This window comes from Bubalus kerabau, chromosome 3, assembly GCF_029407905.1.
Source record: "Bubalus kerabau isolate K-KA32 ecotype Philippines breed swamp buffalo chromosome 3, PCC_UOA_SB_1v2, whole genome shotgun sequence".
Taxonomy (NCBI): Eukaryota; Metazoa; Chordata; class Mammalia; order Artiodactyla; family Bovidae; genus Bubalus; species Bubalus kerabau.
The window spans coordinates 60366356-60391483 of NC_073626.1; the positions used below are offsets into that span (position 1 = coordinate 60366356).

The window sequence follows — 25128 nt, forward strand, 5'->3', positions numbered from 1 at the left end:
AACCAAAACCTCTCTAGGAGTGAAGAGAAAGGACTTGCAAGTGTTGTGAAAGAAACGGGGGAAAAGAGGGCTTGAAAAGGACCAAGGCAGTTAAGAGCAGCAGCTAAACTGTAAATCACCTATCTCTGACCTCCAGACCACATCCCAACACAGTTCAGCTGCACCCCGCCCGCCGACCTCTGGGGCTCTTGACTGAGAGTCTAGATACAGGGCACATATTCACTTGTGTCTCCTTTCACTTCTGGGTGGCAGTCTGGCCTTTGCAAGGAGTGGAATCTGGCTGGAGTTTCAATGTGTAGGGTCCAGTCCCCAGGTTTTGGCGAGACTGAGAAGGGTAAGTTTAACCTGGGGGTTTTAGGGGCTCCAGGGATTTTGGCAGAGAGGTGGTGGGATGGGGTGGAAAAGTCAAGAGAGGTTCAAGTCTGGTGTTCTTTAGAGTTTTTAACTAGCCCCTCCAGGAGGCCACCGAATGGCTTTATCTGGACAGGGACACAACTGGGATAACCGGTATTCCTGGTAACTGCCTGTCCCATCCTGGGCCACTTGGAGGAGAGGTGGGGAATGGCCATGTGGGTGCGGGCAGGGCTCAGGGGGCGCTGAGGGAGAAGCAAGCTTGTTGGTAAAGGAAGTGCTTGGGTGCTTCCTCCTGGTTGCCTCTCCAGGAAGGACATGGAGCCCCTAGCTCTGGGCTGGGGCTGGCTGGGTCCCTACGTCGTTTCGGGACTTCACCTTTCCAAAGGCTCCGTTTACTCCTCTGAAGAGGGCTGGAGTCTGATCCCGGCGCCCCTTCCTGCCCTTTGATTCTAGTTCTTTGAGGGAAGCCCCGCCATGAGGTCCTGGGAAGGAAAGACATTCTCTGCCAGCAGGAGGGCCGGAACGGCAAGGCCAGGAAAACGGCCTCTGTGACACGGATTCTATTTATTTATCTATATTAAAAATGATTTTCGTTTAAAAAAAAAAAACGAAAAAAAAAAGGATGTTTCCCCAACACCTCCAAGCCGACTGGCGCTTTGCACGACGACCGTCGACCGTCGGCGGCAGCCCGCTCCCCGACCGACCAGGCCTCCGGTGCGAAGCGCGGCTCCGCAGCCGCGGCCGGGGCCTTGGCTCTCGCCTCCCCCAACACCGCCCAGCCGGCTGGCTCCCGGAGGGCGGGTAACCCGGCGAGCACAGCTCGTCCGGCGAAGGCGCTCCCAGGCCCGCGGGTCGTTTGCGGCCAGACGGACCCTAGGGCGGCGGGTAGGCGGCGACTCTAGGAAGGGCGTGGAAGGCTGCGAGGCGCCTGGCCTAGCGCCGCGGCGGCGGTCGGAGCTCCGCCCCCGTCCCCGTATAAGTGGCTGCCCAGGCCCGGCCCGCGGCGGCGGCGGCGGCGGCGGCGGAGGAGGACCAGGGCTCCCGACTCGGCTCGGACGGCCTGTTGAGCCCCCCACCCGCTTCCATAAGGCTTTGCCTTTCCAACTTCAGCTACAGTGTTAGCTAAGTTTGGAAGGAAGACTAAAAGAAGACCCCCGGCCGTTTTCCTTTTTGTTTTTATCATAGTCGTCGTCAGAGGCTTTTTGCACAGAGCTGTTGTATTTTCGGCGGTGCTTTCTTCAGTTTCTTGCACTCCTGTTGACAAACACCTCAGCAGGAGCAGCAGGAACAGCAGAAGAACAAGCGGGGGGCGTTTGGTGTCATGACCAGGACAAGAGAGCAGAGCCGTCAGGGAGGATGCTGTGGTGAGTAGAGCCCATGCTTGGGGTAGAAACAGGTTGGTTCGTTGGAGACCGGCAGCTCCACGCAGGTTTTGGAGGAATGTGGCTCAGCTGTTAACCAGCGTGCTTAGCAGCTCTTTTGACTCATGTTTTGGTGGAGGTTAAGGAAGAAAGGAATTTCAAGTTTTGGGAAGGGAGTTTGCACACAAACGAGGATGGAATCGACTGGACAGTTTGGATTGCCTTGTTAAAAATAGAATGGAGTTTAAGACTGTTGAAACAAGAGCTTTCTTCACTGCATGTGAAGTTTTGCAGGTATTGACCAGTAATAGGTCATGCTGAACTTTTCATTTACCCACCAGTTTCTAGGTGACTTGATGAAATCTACATGGTTTCCCCCACAAAGCAATTTTTAATAATTGTATTTAATAAGAGCAAATGAATGAGCATTCCAACCTCAGTTCACTCAAGTGACTAAATACGCTTTTTATCTCCCCACCGTGTATCTTTGCAGGATCCTTAGCAAACTACCTGACCTCTGCAAAATTCCTTCTCTACCTTGGTCATTCTCTGTCTACTTGGGTAAGTGATGATCTACAGTAATTCTTACAACATACTTGCACAATTTCTTGTTTCCTTTCATTTGGGCCAGTTGTATTAAGCCATCTTCCAGTTTTGTCATGCACCTGAAGAAATCAATTGAACACACATGCTCTAAGTTATTTTCACCAAAGATGTTTTCCCACAGGTGTTGGTGAATGCTACTTAATTGTTAGGTTATCATACTTTATGTAGACCAACAGCTATCCAAAGACAGGATTAAAAAGGGCAGGATTATCTTCATTACTTGTATTGGATTTTGCCTTACAAGGCTTAATAAATGGTAATATCTGCTACCAAGAATGTATGAATGTCTCATTGATATTATTTTCTGCTTTTACATATTTTAAGGTATTTGTTTATTATCTTTTGTCAAGATAAGTTCCAGCATACCACACTCTGAAAATACAGTAGAATAATGGCGTGACTAACAGGCTAAAAATAGCAGTTCTAAGATTAATGTAAATATTATGGACCCCAAGAACAAATATCTGAGAGATGAAAATTCTGGTCTTTTCAAATGTTATCTGTAGCTAGATATATGTGAGACATCTCAGTCTATCTTAAAAGCCATCATCCAATGAAAATCAGCAGCTGATTAAGTCACCCTCTGACTTCTTACGTGGTCTTGGAAGAGTCCCAGTGTTTCTGTGGGCCTGGGTGCCTTCACCAATACCCCCTGACCCCAAAGAATAATCCCCAAAGGATGAAAGGTGTATTTTTGATTATTAAATCATTTGATGATTAAAATCTTTTAAACAATTGGTCTTATTGTTTAAAGCAATAAATCTGAATATATTCTATTCATGTGTCATGTGTGATAGTTACAGAACCATAAGTTTCTGTTTTACAGAACTGTAAGTAAGGAAAATGAATTTTGAGAATAAATTTTGTGAATGCTATTTTCTTTTTAAATTGGAAACTTCTATTGGATCATCCTTAAGACATGAATGCAAACTATAGTATGAGGAAATCTGTACCCATGCCCTTGGGAAATTATTAAGCTAGGTTATCAGCTCTTTAAGAAAGAGCAGTTCAAAGATGGCTTTTTAGAAAGGCCAGCTTCTATCTCCCCAGAGGCTTAGACAGGGATGACTCTGCAAATACATGTAAACAAAGTAGACTTGGCCTGAGTTCTATTTCCGGTAACTGATGATCCTAAGTAGAAATCGAGTGAAACTGTCCTTAATTAATTTAAATCCAATTAAATTATTCTTCCAATTTAATTCAGTAGTATTGAGTATTTTTTTTTAAAAAGTGGTACGTGATGGACGTAAGTGTCTGAAATTCTTATCTTGTGATCTGGACCTATCTCTTAGGGGAAGAAGGTGCCTAACTTCCAAATACTGATCAAGTTTTAGATTTATATGACCTTTCGTTAGTAGGTTGACAGGTCAGATTTGCCGAAAGAGTGGAACTGTGATTGTTCTAGGAGGATTTGTTTTTTTGTCATACAAAACACAAGAAAAATGACAGATGCTTACTCCAGTCTTAAAGATAATTGAGCAAAAGGCGTTCTTGTGGGAAACTTGGATTAAAACAAGACACAGCAATTACAGCCATGTAAGGTTTAGTGGATTTTCACTTCTTGGTGCAGAAGAGTGCAAAAAAGGAATGCTCTCTAATGCTAGATAATTCTGCCTTTTGAGTGTTGTCTCCTGTTTGACGCTTTGCCTGGTTTTATTCCAACAAAATATATGTATGCATATGTATACAAATCTGTCTATCCATTGCCCATGGTTTCCTGTACGCTGAGTATATAGGTGTTAGGGTAGAAGGTTATATTGGGTTAGATTTGTTTGAGGTTGAATGCTTTTTGTTTCTGACTTCATTTCTTTCTGCCAGTGGATCAATATATTTTACTCTATGCTATCAGAATACAAAATATGGTAAGAAGCGAATCCTGTTTTCAAGGAACCTATGAAATAATTTGGTATGGGTTTTAAACAATGTATCTAATTACAAAAAGGTAACTAACAGTGTAAGGCAGTGAAAAAGGGTGGCCAGTGTTACTATCTTATGCATCATGCTATGGACTGTCTCCATTTATGTGCCAGATGTCTGCATGGTGCCGGCTCTTACTTCCTTGGGTTTCTACTCATAGGTATGCTTCATGCAAAATGCCACCTTCCTGCCCCACCCTACTTTATTTTTCCACATAGCGTTTATACCACCTGGCCTACTCTGGGTTTGCTTTAGGTCTCTGTTCACTGGGATGCAAGCAGCATGAACATATAGATCTTGATTTTTGTGTACTGCTGAATTTCTAGTGCCTTCAGTATGGTTTGGAGAAGGCGATGGCACCCCACTCCAGTACCCTTGCCTGGAAAATCCCATGGACGGAGGAGCCTGGTGGGCTGCAGTCCATGGGGTCGCTAAGAGTCAGACACGACTGAGTGACCTCACTTTCACTTTTCACTTTTATGCATTGGAGAAGGAAATGGCAACCCACTCCAGTGTTCTTGCCTGGAGAATCCCAGGGACGGCGGAGCCTGGTGGGCTGCCGTCTATGGGGTCGCACAGAGTCGGACTCGACTGAAGTGACTTAGCAGCAGCAGCAGTGTGGTTGGGTACATAGTAGCCTCTCAAAAAGTATTCAGTGCAATAATGACATTCATTTGGCCTTTGGCTCAGTGCACTGAATGTAGATGAACATGTAAACAAATCCTCAAAGTATGATGAGAGCTTGTGGGAGGGCAGGAAATGGAGGTTAGGAAAGAATGGGTGGGTGGGCCTGAGAGCTCGCTTGGTCAATATTTACAGAGACTTTACCCGATTCTTGGGCTTTGTGAATGTTGAGCCTGTTACTTCTTAAAGCCTAAGCCTTTGGAAATTGGAGCAGTTTTATTCTTCTCCATCAAGGAGGTGGCAAGAAAGAAAACTTTTGTGGCACTTGTTTCAAAGTCCTGCTTTAAAAAAACCTAAACAAATTCTTTTGGAAAAAAATATAGGAGTAAAACAACAAAGAAAGGAAGAAGCACCTACTGTAGAGCACACGGAACTGTATTCAATATCCAGTGATAAACCATAATGGAAAAGAATGTGAAAAAGAATGTGTAACTGAATCACTTTGCTGTACACCAGAAACCAGCACAACATAGTAAGTCAGCCGATCTTCAATGGAGTAACTGTACGAAAGGAAAGAAAGAAGCAATAGGAATAGTATTTCTTATTCTTTATGATAAATTCTTTCATGGAGGCAGGCTATCATTTGAGGCATTTATGTGTTTTTATCTTTTTAGAGGATGGAGATTAGGATAAAGCACCTCTGCTCTCCTCATCCCATTTTATTCTAATCAAATCTAAATTTACTTCTCATGTTAAAGGTTAAGAAAAGAGGTTAATTTGTTACTCTTATTGACATTTTTATCTTAATGTAAAATTGTCTTTTTATTGTTTTCAAACAAGTTGTATCGTATATTTTTAGTCATTTAGTACAATGGTATTTGAAACGTTATTCCTACTTAAGTGGAAGAAATTTTCCATTATCAAAGCAAACTTTAAAAAGCTGTATGAGAAATATGAATTATGGTTCTAATTAAACCTCAAACTTCTTGAACATCCACGTAACAAATCTAATGTACCAGAATATTATGGTTGATGAATTAGTCTTACTCTGTACTCATTTACAGCCAGGATCCACTGCGCATCCATTTCTTTGCTGATTCCACAGTTATTTGCTGTGCTTCTAGTCTGGGCTTTTGCCCTGTGCTGAGGCTTGTGCTAGAGCTCACATCCCAGACCATCAAGTGAGAACCAGTCTTTCAAACACGGTGCTTCCACTGGTTTCCAGATGTTTACTCGTCCTGGTTCACCCCACCCCTCAAGACCCTACTCTTATGTTAACTTTGAGCTGTGGTTCTAAATAATGTTCATAATCCTCTACACCAGAGTTTCTGTACCTTGGCACTATTGACGTCTTGGCCTGATTAATTCTTTGTTCTGGGGACTGTAGATGCCAGTAGTAAACCCACCCTCACAGTTGTGGCAACCCAAAATAGATCCAGACATTGCTAAGTGATCCCTGGAGGCTCACCCCCATTTGAGAAATATTGATCTACATGAAGTTTATTGTAAATATTTGCTACAATATGCACATCCATTTAACTTTGGATGCATCAGATTGTTGTCTTGGCTTTATTAAATGTTTAAAATCGTACGACATAGCAGGATAATACATTGCTCCTTATACACTAAATTTGTTGACAGGATGTTAAGACGTTGGAAAGAACTAGGAATGTAGTACGCTTCCAATCCGTAACTATGGAGACTAGCCTGGGAATTAAGTTTCCTGTAGTGATTCCTCATAGTGATAGCTTATGATAGAACATTATTGTCCTGGTTTAGGTTAACCTTACAAGTCAGCAGTGGGGCCTAAAAACTCATAATAAAGTCCATTTTAGACTTCTTACACATTAATTTGCTCAACTCATTTAAAAGTTGCTGTTACTCGTTTTGCAGCAGTGAATTCCAGCATTTCCTGAATACTCTGGAGAGAAGAAATAGTTTTGTTTTGTTTTTTCCCTTTTACAACTCATCTATGTCAAAAAGTTAAATTATTTATGTATTTATTTCTAACATCTTCATATGGTGCCAGAATTTGAGCATATTAACTTCATCTTTTTGATTGTCCTGATGTTTTGTCTTTGAAATTTATTTCTGAAGTAGAACATAGGTTTTAGAATGTTATAGGTAAAAGAAACTTGGAAGGTAATGTAGTGCATTCTTACCATGTACAAGTTGGGAAACTAGCTTTTACTTGACATCCAAGACATACTGATGTTTGTAAACTACGATACTGTGGTTTCATTCTGGTTCAGTAGCAAACTCCTTTATGCCTCTCAATCCCAGGCCTGGCTAGAAACCTGATAAAAAAAAGGAAACAGGTTTTATCTCAAAAAAACCTTCTTGAACTTGGAAACTATATGCTTTTCTGGAATGATAAGTATGTTTGTTTCATTAATATGCTTTTTCTCTCAGGTTTACTTAGTAATTGGGCAGGAATATTTTCCGCTGTGCCTGGATGAACAGTTTTAACACCTGACCACATTCAATCCATGGAGGAATTGTTGGCTTTGAAAATCTCCTGATGTAGTCGGAAAGTGCTCTTTTGTTAGGGAAGCACTTTTTTGAGTATAATTGACTAGAAACTCCCACTGCCCAAATCTGCCAGCACCTTTTCCCTTGTCCTTATCCCAGGGGGACCGGATGTGGCATTTCGCGGTGTCGGTGTTCCTGGTGGAGCTCTATGGGAACAGCCTTCTCTTGACGGCGGTCTACGGGCTGGTGGTGGCAGGCTCGGTGCTGGTCCTAGGAGCCATCATTGGCGACTGGGTGGATAAGAATGCCCGACTGAAAGGTGAGTGGTGTCATAGGAGCCTCTGTGTTCATGGGACCAGTGCCTGCGCTAGAGAGAAGCCACTGTGACTCATCCACTGCCCCTCTGCAGCCCCTGCCTGGGTGGTAGGGTGCTCAGTAGCAGCACCCCTGCTTGGAGGGTCCTGGGACTCCCGCAGAAAGATGGGATATCAGGATATTGAGGTTACAGATTTGGGGAGGTATCTTTTTTGGCTGTTCATAAATTACAAATGTTAATGATTAACATCATAGCACTTTTCTGTGAACCATATTAAACATTAAAAGTTTACTTAACTCTGGCATCTTTTTAACCAGGACTTGCATTGGAGTTCATTTAATATAATGTTCCTGGGATAGCTTTAACATCTGTCCTCTGGGGTACTGTGTTTCATATAGACGGGTGTTTAGGGGAAGTGGAAACGATGGATTTAAAAAAGAGTATCTGATCACAGAGAGCTGAATTATTAATTTTTTAAGAAAAAATAAGAAATGATAGTATACTGACATTAATCTAGAGCATTAATCCTGAAATCATTAAGTATTGTATAAGAAAGAGAACAGTTCAGTTATTCAGATATAAGGGCAATTTGGATAATAATTCAGGGCAGAATTTCCCAGAATTATTCAGTTGATAATGCTAAGACCTGGCCATGTCTGTCTTAGTCATTGGGGAAAGATTGAGGTATCTGTTTCTTTCAATGCAGGATGACTGCCCCTGGTTAAAGAGCAACTGGATTATCAAATTCTAGGACTTGATGCTATTAGTAAAATGGCCAAGATGGACATTATTTTATTTTGAGAATCAATAGACCAAAGAACATATAGAAAAAGGTTTTGTATCCTAGAAAAAAAATTCCCAGTTATTTACATCATTATACACAGGGGCATGGGAATGTTACATACAGAGACCTTTAATTTTATGATTGTTGAACACTGAAATTGTAAGTTAGGAAAGAATGTTGAGTTGGATGAAGAGGAGTTTGGTGGGATAGCAATCTTGCACTTATCCGATGTAATCAACTCATGTGTCTGCCTCCATGAAAATCTTTGATGTCTCGAGGCTGAGTTAGCTAGAGACACTGTGTTTTCGGCACTCCCATCACGGCTTAGTTAATACCTCTGCTATCTCACTTATGCTCTTACAATTATCTGTTCACGTGTGTACCCTTCCTGTGGTCTGTGGGGTTCTGAAAGCCAAAAATCTCATTCAGTTGGTATTTAAGCCTTGTACAATAAAAGGATGACTTATATGTTGGGATTTTATTTCAAACTAATTTCAGAAAGCAGTTTGTTTTGTCTCGAGGCTTTGATATAGCCTTCTAAGCCAGAATGAGTTTTACTGTCCTTAAAGGCAAGAGCTATAATTATACCTTTCATATACAGCCCTCTGTGTTTTTCAGAGTGCTTTCATGAGTATTTTATTTGAGCATCATAATGACCCCATAAAGTAAGGAAGGCAGATAGATGTGTATTATATCCTCACTTTATAGACACAGACACAAGAGTTTAAGTATGCTGCCCTAGATCATCTGCGTAGTGAGCAGCAAAGGAAAGACTCCAAGGCGCCCTTTCCTGGTATCCTGACCCATGCTGTGTCAGCTCTTTGTCTACGTGGATGCCTCGCTCTCAGGAAGTTGGCATTTTCTCTGAGGAAAGGTGTAGTTTACAATTTCATAGCAAAGCAGATAGCTTTAGTGTTCTAAAAGGAACACACTGCTGCCTTATTCTTGGCAATTTTTTATCTGTCTTCCCTACTCATCCGTACCATCTTATCAAATTCAGCCCACCATCTAGGAGGTTATGAATTCCATGACCTCTTCCTTAGCCTCTTCCATGTTCTTAGTTTTGCCTAAGCTACAAAGGGCTGAGACGTGGGTCTTGTTTATCTAATATAGTTTCAAGAAAATAAATGAAAATGCAGTCATTATGAGTGGCTTTATCAGGGAAAATGAGAAGTACTTCTTTATTCTGTCTGCAAGTTTTACTGGTCTGATGTGATATGCTGGGTCCTGCTAGAAATAGTTCAGGTAGGAATGTTTTCATTTCTTGTAATTTGCATATGTATGCATATGTATTAATACAGTAAAACAGTGATGCATGGATGAAAACAGCTCCGTTGAGGTGCTTTGGTGTGTGAACACTGTTTCTCCCTTTGTGTAGTGGCCCAGACTTCACTGGTGATCCAGAATGTTTCGGTCATCCTGTGTGGAATCATCCTGATGATGGTTTTCCTACATAAGAACGAGCTTCTGACTATGTACCATGGATGGGTTCTTGTAAGTTCTCAACAAGATTTTTGATGGCAGAAAATTGATGTATCTGTTAGTGATAAAAGAGGAAAACTCTCTGAGGCTAGGGAATGTCTTTTGCAAATAAGCCCTGTTAATTTTAATCTCATAGTTTCGTTGAGTTAGACAAGGCTGTGATCCATGTTACTTTAATATCCCTAACACTTTTGTTTTGTTTGGGTTTTTTTTGCCCATGACAGGCATTCATTATGTGTTGTTTGAATTTAAATTTTGTTCTATTGGTTTTTTTTCCTTTTGTGTTTTAATGGCAGTCCAAAGAGTTCATTACATAATCCAGTTGCTAGCTTTCAGGTCATTAGTATTAACCTATAATTTGTTCACACCATATAAGAAATGTTATCCATATATATATAAATCAGTCATGATTGTTGTCCTCCAATAATAATTAGTATTTGTATTTGAGGACATGGAGTAGATAACTTGTCACACTTTAATTTCATGATAGCTTGACAGAAAAGAGCACAGAGATGGGTGTAGTGGAAAACAATAAATTTGCTGTCACTAGTAAATCTTAGGTATATTTGAATTGATATTGTAGCGTTCCAAAGCTAGATGGACAAGAAATCTTCTACTCTATTCCCTTTATTTTGTTGATGAAAAAGTGAGGCAAGGTGATGTTAGCTGATTGCCTGTGGTCATGCAACTGGAAAATGTCAGAACTCTGATTTAAATGCAAGACTTTTCACTTCCCCTTCAATGTTTCTTCCAAAGGACATATTTATGGGAGGAATTAAAAACTACCCCAAGGTTAACACTGTGATAACTAGGTCATATAAATGTGCATATGGCTCTTGTGTATCATGTATACTACGGATGGGGCTTCCCAGGTAGCTCAGTGGCAAAGAATCCACTTGCCAAAGCAGGAAATGCAGATGTGCTTTGATCCCTGGGTTGGGAAGATCCCCTGAAGTAGGAAATGGCAACCCATGTCAGTATTCTTGCCTGGAGAAGTCCATGGACAGAGGAGCCTGGCAGACTACAGTCCACGGGTCACAGAGAGTCAGATGTGACCAAGCACTCAATATGTGTTTGCACCACAGAAGATACAGATTAGAAAGATATTATGCCCTTTAACTTGACCACTGCTGTCTTACTGTTTCATGTCTACAAGTAAGATGATTTTTTTTTTTATAATTTATGAAATTAAATTAAAATAAAAATTTTATTATGCTGCCAAAGAGCAGTCGGTACAGTGTGGTAACACTGACATTTTAACGTTTTTCCTGTAATTCCTTAGACTTCATGCTACATCTTGATCATCACGATTGCAAATATTGCCAACTTGGCCAGTACTGCTACTGCGATCACGATCCAGAGGGACTGGATCGTTGTTGTTGCAGGAGAAGACAGAGGCAGGCTAGCAGGTAATGTGCTTTTCTCTTTCTACCAAATGCTTTATATTAGGATTCACTTTAAATCAGTGGTAGTAACTGAGGCTTACGCCTTTTTTTCTGAGTAATTTTAAGGAATAATAAATTGAAAGAACAGTCTTTTTCTTACATTATCAATCTTAGCACAAAGATGTATCTCACTGTTAAGAAGCTAATTTATAGGCTAGTGACCTTCTCTTTTATTCTAGGAAAACCTGGCAAATAGAAGAATATTTCTTTGGAGCTTTTTCTTTCTAATACGTAAAACAGTGAATATCTGACATGAATTTTATCATTATACTATGGTTATTATTACCAGTACTTATTGGTCATATTGTGGATATTACTTTTATCCAAACAAATAGAAACAATTATGTGGCTCAGCTGGTAAAGAACCCTCCTACCAGTGCAGGAGATGCGAGAGACGTGGGTTCAGTTCCTGGTCAGGAGTGTCCCCTGCAGAAGGAAATGGCAATCTGCTCCGGTATTCTTGCCCGGGAAACTCCATGGACAGAGGAGCGTGGAACACAACAGCCCATGGGGTGGCGAAGAGTCAAACATGACTGAATATGCAGCACACACACACACACACACAATTCTAGGATAGACTCTAGAAGTTAATTCCTTCAACTTTAAAGTTAAAGTTGATAACTTGCATTACATTATGTATGATGCACTGTAACTGCCGTTATGAACACTAAAGAAGTAGAGGATAGAATGTAGGTCTTACAAAGCTTGCATTTTAGTTGTCCATTGGAAATGTACAAGAGAGCAAACAAAGGCTGAAGTGCTTACAAAGCAATATATCCATTACATCAGTAATACCTGGGCTCAGAGTAACCTACTTACTCAATAGTCCCTACTTACCCCCGACTCCATAGAGCACCCAGACACAGATGGATTGAAATTGCACCGAGTAAAGGAGGACTGTGCACTTATTTACCGATCAGGTCAGCTGAGTCAGCTTTGCTAGTCACTGAGATTAATGGGTTTCACAAACTCATTGCCAACCACCCTGACTGACAAGACCATTCCCGATCACTTTAGTGGGTTATCCCAGGACACAGAGGCTGGGGTTAGCAAGCAACTTTGTTTGACTAGACATGTGGTTTAAAAAAAAAAGAAAGTTGAGAGAAAGGGAACAAAATCTGTGAAAGGTCTACATGAAGAAAAAGAAGGCTTTGCTTAAGTCATCACTTTGTGATAGCAGTAATAACACTGCTTCAGATAGAGATACCACGGTGATTGGTCAGTGAGGATGGAAGATGAATTTAGCACAGGAAAGCCTGTATTGCAGAAAATTCTCTCTGGAGCTAAAGTAGTGATTCTCGTTGATTTTTCTTCCTGTGATCATTTACTAATAGGAAATAATTCCATATCTCTTTTTGTCACATAGAATTAAAAGATAAGATTTTGTCCTTTTTAGGGTATTTTTCCCTGTTATTTTCTTTCTCTTTTAGTGTGTTATTTTAAGGATGTAACGTATGTCCATGTTCTGAAATTCAAAGGGTACGAAAGGATATGTTTTAAAAATAGATCACATATATCTGTTGAAATGTATTTGGGGGAAAAGTTAGCTTTTAAGATGATTTTCTTTCTCATATCTGAATTTCTTAACTCATGCTGACTCTGTGAAGTCTGTAGAGTCTATAATTGGAAAAAAAAAAAAAAGCCCCGAGTAAAGAGAAAGTTACTCAGAATCTTTCAGATCAGATCAGATCAGTCGCTCAGTTGTGTCCGACTCTTTGCGACCCCATGAATCGCAGCATGCCAGGACTCCCTGTCCATCACCAACTCCCGGAGTTCACTGAGACTCATTCAGTGATGCCATCCAGCCATCTCATCCTCTGTCGTCCCCTTCTCCTCCTGCCCCCAATCCCTCCCAGCATCAGGGTCTTTTCCAATGAATCAACTCTTCGCATGAGGTGGCCAAAGTACTAGAGTTTCAGCTTTAGCATCATTCCTTCCAAAGAAATCCCAGGGCTGATCTCCTTCAGAATGGACTGGTTGGATCTCCTTGCAGTCCAAGGGACTCTCAAGAGTCTTCTCCAACACCACAGTTCAAAAGCATCAATTCTTCGGCGCTCAGCCTTCTTCACAGTCCAACTTTCAAATCCATACATGACCACTGGAAAAACCATAGCCTTGACTAGATGAACCTTTGTTTGCAAAGTAATGTCTCTGCTTTGGAATATGCTATCTAGGTTGGTCATAACTTTCCTTCCAAGGAGTAAGCGTCTTTTAATTTCATGGCTGCAGTCACCATCTGCAGTGATTTTGGAGCCCAGAAAAATAAAGTCTGACACTGTTTCCACTGTTTCCCCATCTATTTCCATGAAGTGGTGGGACCAGATGCCATGATCTTCATTTTCTGAATGTTGAGCTTTAAGCCAACTTTTTCACTCTCCTCTTTCACTTTCATCAAGAGGCTTTTTAGTTCTTCTTCACTTTCTGCCATAAGGGTGGTGTCATCTGCATATCTGAGGTTATTGATATTTCTCCGGGCAATCTTGATTCCAGCTTGTGTTTCTTCCAGTCCAGCGTTTCTCATGATGTACTCTGCATATAAGTTAAATAAACAGGATAACAATACACAGCCTTGACGTACTCCTTTTCCTATTTGGAACCAGTCTGTTGTTCCATGTCCAGTTCTAACTGTTGCTTCCTGACCTGCATTCAGATTTCTCAAGAGGCAGATCAGGTGGTCTGGTATTCCCATGTCTTTCAGAATTTTCCACAGTTTATTGTGATCCACACAGTCAAAGGCTTTGGCATAGTCAATAAAGCAGAAATAGATGTTTTTCTGGAACTCTCTTGCTTTTTCTATGATCCAGCGGATGTTGGCAATTTGATCTCTGGTTCCTCTGCCTTTTCTAAAACCAGCTTGAACATCAGGAAGTTCACGGTTCATTTGTGCTAAATATCTACATAAATAAATAAATAAATAACAAAGCAAAGATCCCATGTAACTTTCTGGGACCTTTCTGACTATAAAGTGATATTCCAGGAAAACAACAAAAATATGACTGGCCACTTCTCAGCTGTCTTTCTTTATTTGAGGAATTATTGCATAATGGAAGAATCCGGGCTAACCGGTCTATTTTCTGGCACCCCACTTCAGTACTCTTGCCTGGAAAATCCCATGGACGGAGGAGCCTGGTAGGCTGCAGTCCATGGGGTTGCTAAGAGTCAGACACGACTGACCGACTTCCCTTTCCCTTTCCCTTTTCTGGAGTTTCTTGAGTTTAAGAAAGGAAGGAAGCTGCCTGTTGAACTCTTGTCCACTGTGGATTAGTTTAGGAAGTGGTGCTGTTTCAAATTCAGCCGCAAGTACAGGATAGAGCCTAAAGAAGCTCTCCGTGTTGTTTTTCCTCAAGTTTTGATCTCCATATTTGTTTAAAAACTAATTAAAAACGGTCCTTCAAAATAGGAGCAGATAATTATTCCATGCTGGGGGTCAGCAAGGCTCTCACCATGGATTTTGGTACTCTTCCTGCTATAAGTCAGATACAGAACAGATAAAAAAAGAGGACGGTAAAGGAAAAATAGAAGAGAAAGGGGAAAAGTACACTAGGAAGGGACTCCACCTGCCGCCTTTGCTACCTCTGGTTTTGTGTCTCTGTACACAGATACACATCTATTCCAGGCAGGAGTAATTTATGTTCGTGCAGGCTGATCTTTGAGGTTGCTGGCAAAGACTGTTGGAAACCAAGCGGGAGACTGGGCAGGACCAACTGAACGCACGTGCATCATGCACGCGTGTGTGCATGTATGTTGTAAAATGTATGTGATGGGGTAAGAGTGTGCCCATTAAGAGGGAGGGTTGTCAGCTGGAAGCTAATTGTTCCCAATCCCACATCCCAATGTTTCTTGTTTTCAGAGTAGTTTATAAAAGTGGAAGTTTTATCACTAAGGGTAAAGAACAAGAGAGATGTTCCCTGGAAGGTTGAAAAGTTTTATAATTTCAGTGCATCAGGTCAAAATATAGTTGTTACCATCCAGTTTAGACAGCTCCAGAAAAGGTACTCTTTTTCCACAGAAATACTGTTAATTAATCTGTCAACTAATTTGTCTAAGTACTTGATTTAGTTAGTGTCTAATTAAAGCCTTCTCTTGAGCCATGACCCTTAGCCTGTCAAATCTGTTTGAAACTCACTTCCTTTCCCTGACTTTTTATTCCATCTGTTGTTTTATTTCCTTCTTCATTTCCTTTGCTAATCACTTTTTGTTCATAGTGTCTGAGATTTTTCTTGTCCATCATTCCAGAGAAACATCTGCTGGTTGGCTTGATCAAGTAAGGTAGATACATTTCTTGTTTGAACTCCATTGACTGAAAATTGATTTCATATTTGAGGTAGACAAACCTGCGAGGTGCTATTTGCTCAGCAAATCTGTTCTTTATTATTCTATGAGATATATACCCTTTATAACAGCGAGTAGTTACTGATGTCCTGCTCTGTCACAGCTCAGCTGAAAACAGTTAATTGAAATTAAATGAGCACACATTTGTGTGTTTGCATAAGAATCAATACAAGCCTGTGGAAAAAAGTATGTTTGCACATTGAGAGGACCAATTCTTCTCTAGCCTGTTACCAGTAAAATGGTTAGGTCTTTTTCAAAAATTATTTAATTAATTCTACTTCAGAAAAATGAAATCTCTTTTCTGATACTACATTACATCTAAACATTACTTGCTTCCTCAGATAGAAGTTTCTAAATTTTGATAATAAAGAAAAGAAATTGGTGGCATTAGAAGTTTCATGAGCACTTGAAAAGGGAGGTAGTAAAAAAGTAACAAATCATGTTAGTTAAATTTCATTGTTGTTCTGAGGCCTTCAGATCCAAGTGTATGCTTTCATTAGTATTTGATTTTTGGATTCAAGTTATTGAGTTATTAGGAGCAATCCTACGTTTCCATGTTAGGAAATTATTAGCAGGGGCAGATGGAAGTTAATGAGGCCTCTGCAAAATTGGTTATGTATAAGATCGATGAAAACTGCCTTTGCTTCTCAAGTGAAAGGTGAAATATGTCAAAGTTCTCCTGTTATCATGCAGGTGTTCTGCATGCATAGGACTAATTGGAAGGCAGTTGAGGACCAGGAAGAGTGCGAGAAAGAATAATGACAGTTTTCTGTTAACGTGCTTATTAGTCACATAATGCTTTTCCAAGGTGCCCCACGTGATTGATAAGAACTTTCTCAGTTTTCACTCTGTGAGATAGAAAATGAGAAAGTAGGTTATTTTCTTGATTTCCTCTCCTTTATGCATCTCGTCCTCCACTCTAACTCAGCTGTGTGTTCCCATGGTCATACCCAAAGACCTTGTTATCACTGTGAAACCCTCCCCTTCCCTAATCTCAATCTTTGGCATCCAAGACTTGAACTATACCTCCTGCGTTATCAGCTCCCTCCTTCTGGTTCCCCAGCCACAGCAGTGCTCCAGCCTCATTGGCACCTACAAGTCATCGATTCCACTGCCTTTCCACTGCTTGTGACCCCCTCTTGTTTCCTCTCCTTGCTGCTGCTGCTGCTGCTAAGTCGCTTCAGTCGTGTCCGACTCTGTGCGACCCCATAGACGGCAGCCTGCCAGGCTCCGCCATCCCTGGGATTCTCCAGGCAAGAACATTGGAGTGGGTTGCCATTTCCTTCTCCAATGAATGAAAGTGAAAGGTGAAAGTGAAGTCGCTCAGTCGTGTCCGACTCTTAGCAACCCCATGGACTGCAGCCTACCAGGCTCCTCCATCCATGGGATTTTCCAAGCAAGAGTACTGGAGTGGGCTGCCATTGCCTTCTCTGGTCTCCTCTCCTTACCCAGTTTAAATTCCAAACTCAGTCGTTCCAACCATATGAACACTTCCTAGTATACACCCTCAGCTCACTTGGCCTCCTCTTCTTTTGTTCTTTTCCTTTCGTAAGATCCTGCTTAAATCCAACTCTCCGTGGTAGCACATGGCTGGTGAAAAAAAAAAAGCACAATTTTGCTCACTGCTCTCGCTTAAAGTTCATGACCACTGGGTTCAAGCCAGCCCTTTCATGCTGCTGTGTGATCATACAATTGCCTCTGGCCCCTTCCTCCTCCCACTGTCCTAAAGGACTGTGTCTCACTTTTCCCTCATACATTCAGTACCGCCTCTCCCATCCTCACTTTCCCTGATGACCTTGCCTTGCATTCTACTGAGAAAGTGGGAAAATGAGAAGAGAATTTTCATGTGCTCCAATCTTCACGTCCCTCTTCCCACTTGTACCTACAGCCGTTTACATGACCTACACTCTTGAATTGCTTGTGGTCCTATCTAAGAACAGCTCTGCAGCTTGTGCAGTGGACTCAGTTCTGTCCTTTCTCATCTACTGAATCATTCACATTAGCATATAAACATGCTGTAACTTTGCTCATCTTAAAAATGCCCTTCTTTACCACCTCTATCACTCCCATTTCTTTATTCTCCTTTTGAACAAAACTTAACCAAAAGAAATATCTGTGTTCACTCTTTCCAATTCCTTTGCTTGGCTGGGGCCTTGCTTTCCATAATACCGGGGCTGGGGTCGGGGGCGGGGGCAACATTCACATTGTGAAGCTGGACGGTGCAACTCACTTAGAATATAATAGAAATGGTGTCCCCTGGAGTTGGCACCAACCTCTTTAACCAGCTTCAATCAGGCATTTGCCCTTATTGCTCACCAGAACTATTCTTTTTAAGGTCCTCAGTACCTTCCATGTGACCTGTCTAGAGATGCTTCCCAGTGCTCATCTTTCTTGACTTAACGGCATTGGTTGCCAATTGATCACTTCCTCCTCTTTGAAACATTGCTCCCTCTTGGCTTAGGACACTACACTCTCCTGGTTTTTCTCCTCTTTTGCTCGTTCCTCTTCATCTTCCTGACCTCTGAACATAGACTCAGTCCTCAAACCTTATCAGTCTATACTCACTCTCTCAGTCACCTCCAGTGTCTTTGGTTTAAAAATCAAGCAGCTGGTGGTGACTCGCAGATCTGGTACCTACTTCTTCTCTGGACTCCAGACCTGTATGTTTAATTGTCTGCTTGACAGAGCCTCTTGAATGTCAGTCGACTTAGAGAAATCAACATCTCTAGAACCAAATGCTTATTCTTTTGTCCAAACCTGATTCTTCTGAAGTCTTCCCTTTCTCCGTAAGTGGAAACTCTATCCTTCCAATTGTTGCTCAGTATGAAAACTTTAGAGTCATCTGTAATTCCTCTCCTTCTCTCGCATACCATATCTAATCCGTTTCAAGTCTTCCTGATTCTCCTTTAGATTTTATCCAGTGTCTGTTTCTCTGTTTCCACTGTTACTGTCTTACTCCCCCCACGTCGTCTCCCACCTGTCTCCTTGGCTCCACTGTTGTCTACATCCCCACCCGACCCATGCACACACATACACACTGCACGCTGTTTTCTTATCACAGCAGCCAAAATGAACCTTTAAAAATACAAGTCATATGGTACCACCTCTCTGTTCATTAGCTTCGAAAGGTTTCCTGAGTCATTCGGCATAAAAATTGGTTTCCAAGTAGTGGGGTAAGATCCTGCATGATTGGGCCAGTCCGTCCCTCTCTGACCTCATCTCTTATCCTCTCTCCCTTCCTCATTCTGCTGCAGTCTTACTGTCCTCCTCGCTGTTCCTCTGGGCATGCTCCTCCTGTTCCAGGATTTTTGCACTTGCCTTGGCCTGGGATTGTCTTTTCCCTAATACCCACAGGACTTATTCTTTTGCCTCCTACTGCTTCATGCCTTTGCTATGATGTTCTCTTTTTTTCCGTGAGTTCTTCCCTGACCTTGCCATATATAGAACTGAAGATTCCCCCTTCCCCTGAGCACTCTCTATGCCCTTTTTTTTGCGTTATTTTTCACTCTAGTCTTTACTGAACATCTGACTTGCTATGTATTTATATGCTTGTTGACTGTCTTTGTTTTCCCATGTGAGTATAAACTTCATGAAGATGGGAAGGGTATTCATTTTTCGTCATAGCCTAATTCATGATAAGCATTTAATAAATGCTTGTTGAAATAAATGAATGTAGAGTTACTATTTAATTCATTTTAAAAAAGCCAATGTTAGACTAATTTATATAATCCTAGAGAATCATGATTTTTGAGGCAAGTTTAATGTGACTTGCTCCAAACAGCAATTGATTTTCTAACAAAATAGTTTGCTTGCAGAGCGCTTTTAGAAATTTACATCTTAGGGATCAATACACTTGGTTTATGAGTTGTGTTATGTAAGTGGGCAGTCTCTCTTTGATAGATTTGCACACTTACCTGCCTTTTTCACCTATCTCTGTAGATATGAATGCTACAATACGAAGGATTGACCAGTTAACCAACATCTTGGCCCCCATGGCTGTTGGCCAGATTATGACATTTGGCTCTACAGTCATTGGCTGTGGTTTCATTTCGGCGTGGAATTTGGTATCCATGTGTGTGGAATACTTTCTGCTCTGGAAGGTTTACCAGAAAACCCCTGCTCTGGCTGTGAAGGCTCCTCCTAAAGAGGAAACTGAGTTGAAACGACTGAATTTATACAAAGGTAAACAACAAAATGTTCGATCCCTTTATTTTGATCTTATTTTGATTTTATTTGCAGATCTTATATGTTGGTTGAGACCAAAATAATTTTGAATTTATGTCAGGTTTAGTTATTAATGATGGCCTGTATGAGGTTAACTATATCAACATGGTAATAAGTTAAAACCCAGTCTTTTGAGGATCTGTGGAACAAATCTGGGTTGAACCTCAAGGGGTTGGAATGGGACCTCTGGCCCTTTTTCTTAATGTGAATAGCAGGCACAGAGGGGCAATTAATTGAGGGATGGGCAGAGTTGGGCATGGTAATGGGAAGAACACTGGGGGAAAGAGAAGAGAATTCCTAGAAGTCTGTAAAGAAGGGAGTTGCCTGCCATTTGTGGGACAGTGGAAGAGAGTGAGGATATGAAGGTGGGGATTTTTCAAGAAGAGAAGAGGAAGTTAGGCTTCTGAGCAAATGGAATCTTAAATGGGCCCCAGAAATAAGGTTGTGTATTTTTCTCAGACAATTATTAGATTTTATCTGTTAAGTTTTCCTCCTGTTTACTTTGGTTGGGGGGGAATGGGGAGGGGAGAAGTATCAATAGTATTTTGTTTATAATGTAAATACTTGGAGTTTATTCCTTGGCTGAAATCCTTAGATGAGTACAAGAAAATATGTATTATATTGTAGTAGCCGAGGGTGTCCATGGGTGATGCCCTCCATAGGTGAGGGAATGGGGAGAAGAAAATTACTGAGTAAGGTAGTTAGCTTTTTCTTCCATGTCCCCTCCCTCAAATAATAATGTCTTTTATTAACAGAATCTGAGCCAAAACCCCTGGAGGGAACTCATCTAATGGGTGAGAAAGACCCTGACATCCATGAACTTGAACATGAGCAAGAGCCAAGCTGTGCCTCCCAGATGGCTGAGCCCTTCCGCACTTTCCGAGATGGATGGGTCTCCTATTACAACCAGTCTGTGTTTCTGGCGGGCATGGGTCTTGCTTTCCTCTATATGACTGTCCTGGGCTTCGACTGCATCACTACAGGGTACGCCTACACTCAGGGGCTGAGCGGGTCCATCCTCAGTATTTTGATGGGAGCATCAGCCATAACTGGAATAATGGGAACTGTGGCTTTTACATGGCTGCGTCGAAGATGTGGCCTGGTTCGGACTGGTCTGATCTCAGGACTCGCACAGCTTTCCTGTTTGATCTTGTGTGTGATCTCCGTGTTCATGCCTGGAAGCCCCTTGGACTTGTCTGTTTCACCTTTTGAAGATATCCGTACTAGGTTCATTCAAACAGAACCACTTTCAGTTACACCTACAAAAATACCTGAAATCATCTCTACAACTGATACGCACATGTCAAACGGGTCTGCTCCTGCTAGTGTTGTCCCCGAGATGAGTTCTAAGTCCGTGCCTATAATCTCTGTCAGCCTGCTGTTTGCAGGCGTCATTGCTGCTAGAATCGGTAAGCAGTCTCCTTTTGTATATTAATGAATTAAAGTGTCTTTTTGCAGTGGAGGGTCAGATGATTCAGCAGAAATTGGGCTAAAATATTCCCTGAATGTTAATTTAAGCAAAATCCACTCGTAATCCAGTCATTTATTATGAAAATTTAACTTTATAGTTTGAACCTGTATTTTGTAGAGTGTGTATGTATATATACTTTCCTAAAACATGGTTAGGGCTTGAAGCTTTTTACTGAGTGGATATCTTTCTCTTTTAATGTAATTTAGTTAATTTTTAAAAAGATATTATCAATAATAATTATACTTTTAGTAACTTAGAGCCTTTTTATTATTATAACTCTACCAAAAGGACTGTAATTTAGCAAATAGTTCAATGCAATAAAGTTAAAAAAAGTGGGGTTTAAATTTAAAAAAATAAGACACAATAGTTAGAGAAAAATCCTTCAGAGGTCTTCTCTAGCTGATGTTTCTTTTTTGTATACTTTGCCAAACAAATGATTTTTATAGCCCTGAAAGGAAGCATAATGTAAAAACCTCTTACAAAGGCAAGTTTAAGTAATCATTAATAGACTACTGATGAATTATCTCTGTCTGAATTCGTTCTTGAAATGAAACCATATTTATCTTGTGATACACAGCAGTTCATTAATTTATTAAGGATATTAATATTAAAGCAAGACAGCTTTATTGTAGGGGCTTTAGGACCAAAGCAGTAAATGTATTAATGGCTTAAAGTTTCCTTACACTTTAAACCTAACAATATATCAGGTCCGTTCATTTTAAACTTTAAAAATACTAGTAATTATAATAGGATTTATTATGTCTCTGATTTCAGAGTTTTGCTTTCAGAGTATGAATAATCACAGAAAAGAATTATTTCTTATGGCTGTAAAAACAATTTCTTGAAACCAGTAATAGCACAGTATTTATTAATGAAAAATAATTCTCTAAAACTCAGCTATGATAAATATACATATGGTGACTTTAAGGTAATAGAGTTAAGTATGTATTTTGTATATGTCAACAGATATTTAATGTATAGTTCTGAAATGTATGGCTCTAAGTTAAAACTAAGTTTCTAAGAGATATCTTTTATTTTAGGTCTTTGGTCCTTTGATTTAACTGTGACACAGTTGCTGCAAGAAAATGTTGTTGAATCTGAAAGAGGCATTATAAATGGTGTACAGAACTCCATGAACTATCTTCTTGACCTTCTGCACTTCATCATGGTCATCCTGGCTCCGAATCCTGAAGCTTTCGGCTTGCTCGTGTTGATTTCAGTCTCCTTTGTGGCAATGGGCCACATCATGTATTTCCGATTTGCCCAGAAAACTCTGGGCTCCCAGCTTTTTGCCTGTGGTCATGATGATAAAGAAGTTACAGATGCAGATCAAGCTAATACTTCTGATGTGTAAGACAGTTCAGCTGTTGCTGCCCCTGTTACTAGATTATGTAGAGCACATGTGCATATTTTGTTCTTCAGAATTCCAATAAATTGCTGGGTGTCTCTCTCTGGTTTTACCATAGCTATGCCTTGAGGGCCAAAAGCTAGTTAGGAAACAAGCCAGGAGAAGTGAGCTGGTTAATTTCCCTTATATTTAAAGATAGAAAAAAAAATAGAGAAAGAGAAACTCAGTTTAAATACAGGGACTAGAACAGTAACACTGATTTTCCCTATTTCTCATAAGTGTAAAATTTTCCATAGAAGAATGATTAGTCAGGTGAATTAAGTTATTTTTTGGCAGATATTTGTTATCTGTACTAGAATTCAGATATGTTAGTTTGCCCTAACACTCGTGTTCAAGTCTAGTTAATTTACTTTTTAAAAAAAATCTTATTCTCAGTTATACTATAAAAACAAATTCTCTTCCAAGTTTGAAAATTAAAGTTGGATAACCAGTATTATCCTTGTTGGTCCTATTGCTGTTAGGGGATTGACATATATGTGGAGGAATGAAATACTTAACTAGAATTCTTTAATAGGGTTTATGGTTTAACTTTAGAGAGCACCTTTGTATTTTTCTTATCAGCTAGGGCAAAATATTGTATTAAGCATATGTAGCACTTCATAAAATGGCTATTGTGTAAGCTACAGGTAAAAGCAAAGCTATAGGGTAGATTTATAATACAGTGAAGGCATGAGGACTTCAAACGTGCCAGCAGTTTGGCCATAGAAACTAGAAGTTAAAAGTCACACGAAGGTCAAGATCCAGACTTAACTCATGCCACTATCCTTCATGATCTCTGTCTTGGAACATGAGGGAGTTGACAAGTTAAATGTAGAAAGCAGGCCCAAACTTGGAAAGGTTTTGTTTTTATAAATCATTTGATTTACTTTTAACATGCTCGGTAGAACATTTTTACTTTTACTGTTTTGTACCCAGGAGTTATTTTTACCTAGTCGTAGAGCAAAACTGTTCATAAATGTATCCCTTTCAAATGTCTTTGAGAAAAATGGAGGGAAATAATCCTTTTATATATATATTTTTTCAAAACTGTTTTGCAAGTCATTTTGCAGCATGCCAGTACCAGCGGCATGCTTTGCCTTAACCATTCATGCACTTTCACGGAGACTGCAATACATTGCGCTGAGCACTTTCTTTTTTCTTGAGGTTTAATCTTTTTCTTCTTTCTACAGTATGATGTAATGATTTGCCATGTTGTAAAATCTTTGTAAAATATTTCTATATAAAAACATTTAAAAAAATCTTGACTTCTTTTTCCTGAGTTGCGTTCCCTTGTTGTTTAATATTGCTTTTGTTAACAGAACATCTGTTTTAGATAGTATCTGTTTCTCTCTAAAGATCTCTAATGTTGTAATAATTCACACTTTTAAGTGTTATCTCCCTGCTCATATGTCTAGTTTATGGTGGCTGGGATAACAGTATAGTAAACATGAGCCCCAGAACTCATTCTTTGACCTTGAAGAAGTCACTTTAAGCTCTCTTGAATTCTATTTTCTCTTCTGTAAATTGGAAGTGTTATTATAAAACCAGCTGTACCTACATCACAGTTTCCCTGAATGAGTCAAGTAAGGTACTTGTTGTAGAAGCACTTTGTGGACTATACGACGAGGTAGTATTAATAGTATTACTAGAAGTCGGGTCTAACTAATAACAGAGAGTTAGATTCCTGTTGAGAGGCCAGAGAGAGTAGAGCCACATTCTGTATTCAGCAAATGTTTGCTAAACAACCAATCTGTGTCCCAGACTGATTGGTCTTGGAGATGCAGATTTGACTCAAAACATGGTTGATCAGAGACTCCTTTTCTTTTCCCCCCAAATTGGGAGCTTGAGGACTTCTGGCATCACCCATAATTACTGATCAGCTGCTGACTTCTGAGTAGACAGTAGACGTTTCTGTTAGGTCTGGCTGCTGTCTTGAACAGGTCATCCACTTCTTCCTGCAGGGGTCGAGCTAGGGTTGGAGGTCTGCCCTGAGTGTTTGTAGCTGTAATTGAAGGCCTGTGACCTTGTGAATTGAGTAAAATCATCTTAGCAAAGGAAGGTCCCATCTCTCAATGTGGGCATTTTGCCAGACTGTGGGCCTGCTGAGAGAGGCTGTGTGTGAGAGGAAGGGAAGTGGAGTTAGTTAACAGAAATGTTTATAGCTGCTGCCCTTATCTTTGCAGAGCGTTGCTCAGAGCAGGAGGAGAAGGGAAATGGAGAAAATAACTGCTGGACAAGGTAGCCTTTGCTGGGTACTGCCCCAGGCATACTAGGGCTGGGTGGATGATGTGTGTTACTCTGGGTATGTTTCTAACTAGGGAGACAGACTCAGATACCTACAGAGTCAGTAGGT

At 40.6% G+C, this 25128-nt stretch overlaps 1 protein-coding gene and 1 long non-coding RNA gene across 2 annotated transcripts in view; one reads left to right on the forward strand and one right to left on the reverse strand.

Annotated features, from left to right (window-relative positions):
- The window catches only part of LOC129646164 (uncharacterized), a 41959-nt gene extending 29714 nt beyond the window's left edge, over positions 1-12245 (reverse strand). The window contains exon 1 of the long non-coding RNA XR_008711732.1: positions 12199-12245. This is a non-coding gene — a long non-coding RNA (uncharacterized LOC129646164). The remainder of the gene's footprint in view (positions 1-12198) is intronic.
- SLC40A1 (solute carrier family 40 member 1) lies at positions 1337-23967 on the forward strand. The gene is made up of 8 exons (XM_055571966.1): positions 1337-1718; positions 2209-2276; positions 7494-7653; positions 9813-9928; positions 11199-11325; positions 19633-19875; positions 20673-21326; positions 22429-23967. The coding sequence occupies exons 1-8, from the start codon at positions 1676-1678 to the stop codon at positions 22740-22742; spliced, it is 1725 nt and encodes a 574-aa protein (XP_055427941.1). The 5' UTR covers positions 1337-1675; the 3' UTR covers positions 22743-23967.
- Positions 23968-25128: the final 1161 nt, after the last annotated feature.

Excerpts from the sequence above, each read along its gene's own strand:
- SLC40A1 (XM_055571966.1), top strand. The coding sequence starts at position 1,676 with ATGACCAGGACAAGAGAGCAGAGCCGTCAGGGAGGATGCTGTG. Across the intron at positions 1,719-2,208 it reads CCGTCAGGGAGGATGCTGTG|GATCCTTAGCAAACTACCTG; the intron begins GTGAGTAGAGCC and ends GTATCTTTGCAG. Across the intron at positions 19,876-20,672 it reads ACGACTGAATTTATACAAAG|AATCTGAGCCAAAACCCCTG; the intron begins GTAAACAACAAA and ends TTTTATTAACAG.